This window comes from Pteropus vampyrus, unplaced genomic scaffold (genome assembly GCF_000151845.1).
Source record: "Pteropus vampyrus isolate Shadow unplaced genomic scaffold, Pvam_2.0 Scaffold177, whole genome shotgun sequence".
In the NCBI taxonomy this organism is placed as follows: domain Eukaryota; kingdom Metazoa; phylum Chordata; class Mammalia; order Chiroptera; family Pteropodidae; genus Pteropus; species Pteropus vampyrus.
The window spans coordinates 1,554,371-1,562,552 of NW_011888958.1; the positions used below are offsets into that span (position 1 = coordinate 1,554,371).

The window sequence follows — 8,182 nt, forward strand, 5'->3', positions numbered from 1 at the left end:
CCTATCATCCAAACAGTCCTCATGACCCTTCATAGCCAATCTCCCCTGACTCCTGGCTCTTAACAACCACCGATCTACTTTCTGTCATTATAGTTTTGCCTCTCTCGAATTTCATATAAATGGAATAATATGCTATGTGACTATCTTTGTCTTTTTATGGGCAATTTTATTCCATTCACATTCAATGTAATTACTGATATAGTCAGGTGTAAGTCTAACATCTCACTATTTGTTTTCTATTTGTCTCACATGTTCTGTATTCCTTTATCTATCTTTTCTTGTCTTTTTTTTGGATAAATCAAATGTTTTTAATGTGTCACATTCCCTGTCTCTTACTGGTTATATGTTCCTTTACTCTTCTTTCAGTGATTATCAGAGCAGTGGTTCTTAGAGCAAGGTGCCTGGACCCGCAGCATCAACATCACCTGAGAACTCGTTACCAACATTCATTCCAGGCCCATCCAGGAATCATCAACTGCGAGAGTGGAAGCCAGCACTCTGGGTTTAACGAGACCTCCGGGTGATGTTGATGCACACTAGAGTTTGAGAGCCACTGCCCCGAGACAACTTTTGCTTCTGGCAGGTAGCCAGGCTGCGCGCAGATCACCTTAATCCAATTAGGGATAGAGCGGATTCAAAGCCTAATTTCTGTCTGGTTTCTGGTTTGCTTCTATTCCTAGGGGTAGCCCTAAAGAGGCCCCAGTTGAAAATGAGGGTGTTTTGGGGGGGCCCTCCTCCTTAACAGGCCCTGAACTCGTTTTTCTCCCCAGTCTCTGATACTGCTAGAAGAAGTGCCAAGGGTAAGGCTTACCTCTCTGTGTTTCTCTTTCCTCTGAGATCTTGGCACGTTGATCCTTCAAGTTCTTGCTTCCTTGGTGATTCTTTGATGCCTTCTTATTTTCCCCTAGCTTTTAAAGCTATTATTGGCAGGTTTGGTGTGACACAGGTTCATCTGCCACAGTTAGAAGAGGAAGCCCCTGTTCGACTGTTATTCTTCCACTAGAATCATAGAGTCAAAACGAGCATTAAGAATAGTTTGTGTCTGGCACGTGGCAAAAAGCTCAATAAGTGTTATTATGATTCTTCTCCCAATAGAATCTCAGGGTCATATTGAGCTGTTAAAAATCAACTCCTTCTACCTTTTCCATACATTTTATAGATCAGCAAACTGATGTTGCACTGTCTGATTGGACTTCAATGCAATCAGACTCCAGTGGGAGGCTGTAATTGGACTCCATTGGTTTCCTGGATGGTTTTCTGTCCCTGGTCTGGGAGGTGGCAGTGTGCTCTCCATCCCCAAATAAGGGACTGGAAAATCTTAAGATCCAGCTCAGTTCTCAGCTCCAAAGAAAACAAACCAGAGGCTGTGGCCCCACAGATCCACCTTCTCTCCCTTTCCTCTTATGGGGCCCATAACTTTAGCCCCGAGTGCACAATTTGGGGCAATCTTCTTAGCTTCAGAATCCCAGATATCTCATGTCTGTCCTATGGAGCAGAGTGTACTGTGTGGACATATACGCAGACACTCTCCCATAAAGGCATGCTTGTCAGCAAGTATGCAGGCACACAATACTTCTTGCAGAGTAGGCACACATAGTCTAGAGGAGACCAGGCAGTAGAGGTGGAAATGGAAATTGCTGTGCTTTAATACTGGTGCCTTAGTCCAGGGAACAAGGAGAGGTAGCCCTAAGCAACCAGGGCAAAAGGTCAGGCCAGGCCAAGGGCAGAGAAGGCTGTACCTAGGGACCTGCCACCCCTTCCTTCTGCCCAGAACTTAGTGCCTGGTCTCCAAGATCAGCTTAGTGAACTCTTGTGTGGCCCTAGCAGGTTATGGGGAGAACATGACCTATTAGAGAATTGTGACCCTTGGCTGCTACTATGAACAGGTGCTGCAGCCCCTAGCTTGATCGCTTTATGGAAGTAAACAAGTGTGTGTGTGTGTGTGTGTGTGTGTGTGTGTGTGTGTGTGTGTGCGCGCGCGCGCGCACGTGTGCGCATGTGCACACGCGCGCGCAGGTACATACCTATCTGGGTGTGTCGAGGCAGATTTTGATGCTGTGCTCAGCCTCTAAACCCAGAACCCAGCCTGGGAAAGTTTTAAACCGATTTTGGATAATTTGGCTCATAATAAATCTATGAACTTAATTTGTTCTCATTTAAAAGTAGTACATGCTCATTGTAAAAAATAAATGTGGAAAACCAAAAAAACACGGTGTGAAAAAGAATATGAAAAAAGCACCTATGCTCTCACCTTCCAAGATAATCGCTGTTGACAGTTTATCGGAGTTGAGATTACATGCACACACCGTTTTCTTTCCTGCCTTCTCACTGAATCTGCAATAAGCATTTTCTCATGTCATTCCTCTTTGTAAACCTGTTTGAAGGCTTAGTACAACCTTGTATTGTTGCACCATAATTTATTTAACTTGTCCTCGATTGTTGGACATTCAGGTGGCTTTCAGTTTACCCCTATTATGGAAAACCAAGGATCATACATCTTTGTATATGAAGTGCTGAGAAGCCCTGCCCGAAGGCAGAGTATGTGCGTGGAGGGGGTGGCTGCAATCCAGGAAAGGCTGTGTGGGTTGGGTTCCAGAAGCTTAGTTAGGTGTACTTTGACGAAGAGAAGGTTATTGGCAAGGGCAGGAGGATAAGCTGGGACCCAGCTGTCCCTGCCTGTCCTTGAAAAGTGCCCTACAAATGTCCCCGCAGTCTCCAGAGCTCCAGGGCCTGATTCCTGGCCACAAGTATCCTTCCCTTCCTTCCGGGGGATTGGACAGGTGACTTGCCAAGGCCTCCTGGTGAAGCAGGGCAGAGGGCAGGGGTGAGTTTGATGCGTTAATCTGCTCTGAGGACCCTGAGGCTGGTACTTCCCAATCCACTCCTTCTGAAAGCCCCCTGCATACTTCTGCCCACACGGATGGCAACAAGGACCCTCAATGCTATAAGTAGAGGAGGCATAAAGTAGACTAACTGGAGGAGAGGCTGAGGGACACTTGGGAGACATGTCCTAGACCCCAGAGGCTGGGTGAGATGGGGGCAGACAGGGCTGGGACTGGGCAGCCCAAGAAGAGTTGGGAAGCTGGGAGATGACTTCATGACTTCACTGCCCATCCGGCAAGTTGATGTCCTGTCTTTTCTTTGCCTTCCTCGACACATTCTGAGGGGCTAAGCTAGAGGAGATGACTCTGCACCCCACTGGGCTCTGCGCTTACTCATCTATCCCTGACTCTTGAAAGGGGGCGAGGAGTGGGGGGGTTTCATTTTTATGGGACTCCTTGAGTAGGATCATGGAATTTTAGTGCCACCATCAACATCAGTGACCATCTAACTCAACCCGTCTTGTTACAGATGAGGCAACTAAGGTGCCAGGTCAAAAAGCTAATGGGCGTGGATCAGGAATGGAACCCCATTGTACCTGATTCTCAGACTCATGAGCCTTATGACCACATGCCCTTCAACTCCACATCTGTGGGTCACTCTGCTGGTGTATAGGAGGCTATGAAGCTGCTCTTGGGGGTCAGAAGATACCAGTTCTGCTGGGAATTTGCCCAGAGGAGCTCAGACACAAGCCTGGCTAAGTAAGGCCTCTGTCATGGACACTCCTGGCTCCCCACCTTCAAGAAGAAACCCCTCCACATTACTGTAGTCCAAGGGGTTCCCTGCAGTTTTTGACCTCTGGAAAAGAAGGAGGAGAGAGGAATAGTGAGGCCCCTATATTTGTCAGCACCAGAGAGCAGTGACCTAAGCTCTACCCACTCCCAAGCCGGCATGCTATCTCTGCATGTGAGAAGCTTCTGCCACAGCTGGTGACAGCCCAAGTGGAACTCGCAGCTGGTTAATGCGCCAACAGGGCCCCCAGGTGCATGGCAGCCCAGTGTCTCCAGCACCATCTGTGCCTTCCCATTATGAAGAGCTGGACACTTGGGCCACATGCCCTGCTTTGCGCCCCTCCAAGATTCTTCATTAGACATGCTTGGAGCCCCACCTCCAGAGGCCGCACCTCTCAGGGGCTCAGAGTCTGAAGCATGGGCAGCCTCTTCCTGCTTCTTTGTCCCCAGCCAGGCAACAGCCCACCCTCCTCCCTCATAGCAGGCCAGCCAGGGAGCCCAGCCCCCCATGGACATACTGTCAATGCTTGGCCCTTCTTCTCCTCTGGCTTTTCTGGGGCCATGCTCTGTCTTCAGGTTTCCTAATAACAGCTTTCTAGAATCCAGCCATTTGTCTTGGGTAGAATTAGAAATGGTCCTTTGCCAGGCTTTGGCTGTGAATTCTTCTAGGAAAGGAGCCTAGATAAATCCAGTCCTGGGGGCAGAAATCTCTCCCAGTTTTCCCTTTACCATTAGACCAGAACCAGCCTGGGCAGGTGAAGACTTAAACCTAGAAGTAAGAACAGCAGCCCCTCCCACTTAAAACCCGCAACGCACTCGCATCTCAGCCATCTCACTGGATCCTCAAAACAACCTTGTGGGCAGGGATTATCATCTGCATGAGGAAACCCAGAAGAGCATGAAAACTTGCCTGAAGTATCAAGGTCAGGACTGACTCTCCGATCTTTGGATTGCAAATCCAGAGAAAGACATGATCCTGTCACCCTCCAGCTTCATGATGTGCCTGGAAGGGGAGAGCCAGTCTCGGGGACCACCCGGCCTACCCATTCTCTCTCCATACTCTACTCTACTTGACACACCCCAGAGTGTGTGTGGATCTGTTGTAGACACACTCAAAGGCTGCCTTTCCCTCCTTCAGCCAGCCCTGAGCACCTATTGTGCACCCTTCCCAAGTACACAGTAGGTGCTCAGGGCTAGCTGAAGTAGGAGGAAGTAGCCCTTGAGTGTGTCTATACTTCCAGATGGGATATGTAAGTCCAGACCTCAGTACCCAGGAGTCTCTGCCTTAGATCCCACAGGAACTTCCCAAAGTCACAATTGACCTTAGAGGGGAGATTAGCTAAAGCGTATCCACCTTAGAACTTGCTCGAGGGAAAGCATTTTCTCCCAGGAAGAGCTGACAGCTATTAGCTAGAAGCACTGCACATACAGAGGTCTGAGGTAAGCATGGCCCATCCTACCCTAAAACAAACCCTCCTTCATCACAGTATCCTATCTGTCACTAAGTCCTGTCAATATCTCCCAAGGCCTGTGCCCTTGTCTCCATCTCCCCACCATTATGTCCCAGCTCTCCCCAGCTGACCTGAAACCATGGCAAAGCCTCTCAATGGTGTCACAATCAACCTAGCCCTCTCCAAGTCACTGTCCACACACAGCTATGGAAAAGCTTCAGGACCAAATCTCATCATATCACCCTGGCCGAGACCCCTTAAGCCCCCTTAGACCTCAACGGGGCTGCATGGTCTGGACCCACAGCCCACCTCACGTCTCTGTCTGTACCCTGAGCCACACCAGCCTTCTTCCACACCCTCAGACTTACCACCCTTTATCTGGCTTCTGCGTGAAATGTGTTCCCCCTCCCCTCGCCTTGTCCAATTGTCCTCTTCCTTCAGATCTCAGTTCCAAAGCCTTTCCTGCGCCTCTGTGTGAGTTCTGTCCATCAAGCCTTTTTATACCCCTGCTGTACTTCTCCTTCAGGGCAGCCATGTTCTCTACCAGACTATAAGCTCCGTGAAGACAAAGCGTGTATCCTTCTCCCTCTCCCCCTTCCTGCCTTTCTCGCCATCATGTTCTCAGCGTCTATACAATGCCTGGCACAGAGCTGATGTTCAATAAATATGCATTGATAGGATAAATGGATGAACCATTTCTCTGAGGTAGGTACTGCTGCTATCTCCAATTCACAGACAAACAGAAGTTTCTGAGAAGTAAAGTAGACAGACAGCTCAAGATCTCATGGCTGGCCAGTGTTAAAGGCAGGGTCTGTGGCAAGTTAGACTGCAGAACCTGTGTTCTTGACCACTTCTGGTCCTGCATCCAATGCACTGGCCTCAGTGTCTCTCTGTCTTGCACTCCCAGCAGGCTCTCTGAGGACTGCTCAGCTGGCCCAGGCTCCCCTCCCTGGAGCGGCCCCCAGAACCATGGAGAGTCTGAGTGAACTACAGAACCCGCTGCTGCCACGGAGCCCCGCCCATCTCCATGGTCCCTACCCCTACCCTGAGGCCTCACCTAGCTGGTCATGCCAGGAGAAGCTCTACTCTTACCTCCTGGGAAGTGCTGGCCCTGCCCGAGCCCACCAGCTCCTGGACCCAGGGTCCCTACAGCTGGCCGTGGAGACCTGGTACAGGCCCAGCTGTCTCTTGGGGAGGGAGAAGGTCAAGGAGCCCAAGGCAGGCAGTTGTGAGACCAGCTTCACAGAGAGCAGGGAGCCCCAGCCTGGGCCCATGGAGTGGTCCACAGAACCTAGCCAAGAGGAAGAGGATGTCACCATCCAGACTGTGTCCTATGGGGTCCAAGAGGAGCTGCAGGGCCTGGAGGATGACCAGGAGGAGGAGGAGGTGAGTACATGTGCTTCAAATACAGTTTCCAGGCCCACTTCTACTTGATGAGATTAATTAGTCCTTGCTTGGGGCTCAGGAATCTGTATTGCCAGGAAAGGCACTTCTGACACAAGTGCTATCCGCACTTTGAGAAACACTAGCTTGGAATGACTATTTAATTTTTAAATAGCATTTATTGTTCTTGTTTTCTTAATTATAGAAGTAATTTACACTTCATACAGAAAGCTACTGGAAGATAACATTATTATTTTAGTGGATGGTCTTCTAGTCTTTTTTTATTCATGTCGTTTTCTCACCCTACTCCCAGGAGAAGTCGTGCTGTACTTAGTTTTATAACCTGACTTTTCTCTCTAAGCAGCATATTGCAGTATTGCTCCATGTAATTCAGTCTTTTTTACCAGGTGATTTTTGTTACCTGGTATTCCATTATAAGTTCTTCCACCACTTGTTAACTCAATCTCCTCATCATTGGGCACTGAGATTGTTTCTGATCTTTCACAATGACCATCCAATGATGAGCCTACCTGTACACATATACTTGTATTCTTTCCTTGCGATAACTTCCTAAAGATGGAATCATTGGGTCATTGTTAAGGCTTTTGGCAGAGAGTGCCAAGCCCAACCCACACTTCCATCGACAGCAGAAGAGACGGCCCATTGCCTCACATCATTGCCACTGGGTAATCCTGGGCCTGGTCACAAGCCCCACTCGTGTTTTGCAGAGTGATGCAACCTCGACAGAGAGCGAGAGTGAAGACAACTTCTTCACGCTGCCCCCCAGGGACCACCTGGGGCTCACTATCTTCTCCATGCTCTGCTGCTTCTGGCCACTGGGCATCGCTGCCTTTTACTTCTCCCAGGGGGTAAGAGCACATGGGGCCCAGGCCTTCCTCTCCGGCCACCTTCCTCCACTGGAGGGCTTGGCAGAAGCGTCTGCATGATGGGATCAGGGCCTGGTGGGCTGGGGCTGTTTCGCTGGGTGTAGGGATGCTCCCTTTTATCAGCACATCTCTCTCCCCAGACCAGCAAGGCCATCTCCAAGGGGGACTTCCGCCTGGCCAACACCACCTCCCGCCGGGCCCTCTTCCTGGCCACACTCTCCATCGCTGTGGGGGCTGGTCTCTATGTGGCCGTGGTAGTGGCTCTGGCAGCTTACATGTCACAGAATGGCCATGGTTAGTGGCCAGTAAGGACTGGCATCCTGACTCCCCTGCTTCAACTGAAGAGGCAGCTGAGCGTGAGGTTGCAGACACTCTGGAGAGTGCTGGCCCCTGAAGACAACCCCTGAGGATGGCTTGTTGGGGGGAGAGCTCAAACTTCACTTCCTCTTGCCCACTGTCTCCAGCCCCAGCGCAGGGCCAGGGGTACCACTCTCCAGTCTAGGCTGTGTTGGGAAGGAGGAGAGGGTAGGGCTGCCTGCCACTCCAACCAGGCAGGGCCGCCTCTAGCTTGGCTCCAGTTTGGAGCTCAGCCCAGTCTGCCCACTCCCTGGAGGGTCTCTGCCCTATAGGCAGCCCACTATCCAACTCTGCCAACCTCTCCACAGAGAAAGGGCAGGAGGTTACAGAGAGGGAAACAGATGCCTGGGAGACAGGGGGCCTGACCCAGCCCTTTGAGCCCATAGGAGTCTCCACCCTGGAGACACCTCGAGCTTCCCCAACTCCGCTCTTTGGCTTCATGACCCCACCAGCCAGGAGGGAAATACACAGAGGCACAGGGGCCCCTTCCTCT

The 8,182-nt window shown here is 50.5% G+C and overlaps 1 protein-coding gene across 1 annotated transcript; it reads left to right on the forward strand.

Moving 5' to 3' along the window:
* The first annotated feature begins 6,031 nt into the window (after positions 1 to 6,031).
* Positions 6,032 to 7,631, forward strand: SYNDIG1L (synapse differentiation inducing 1 like). Its single transcript, XM_011370876.1, has 3 exons — positions 6,032 to 6,448; positions 7,174 to 7,314; positions 7,473 to 7,631. Exons 1-3 carry the CDS (start codon positions 6,032 to 6,034, stop codon positions 7,629 to 7,631), a joined length of 717 nt encoding a protein of 238 aa, XP_011369178.1.
* Positions 7,632 to 8,182: the final 551 nt, after the last annotated feature.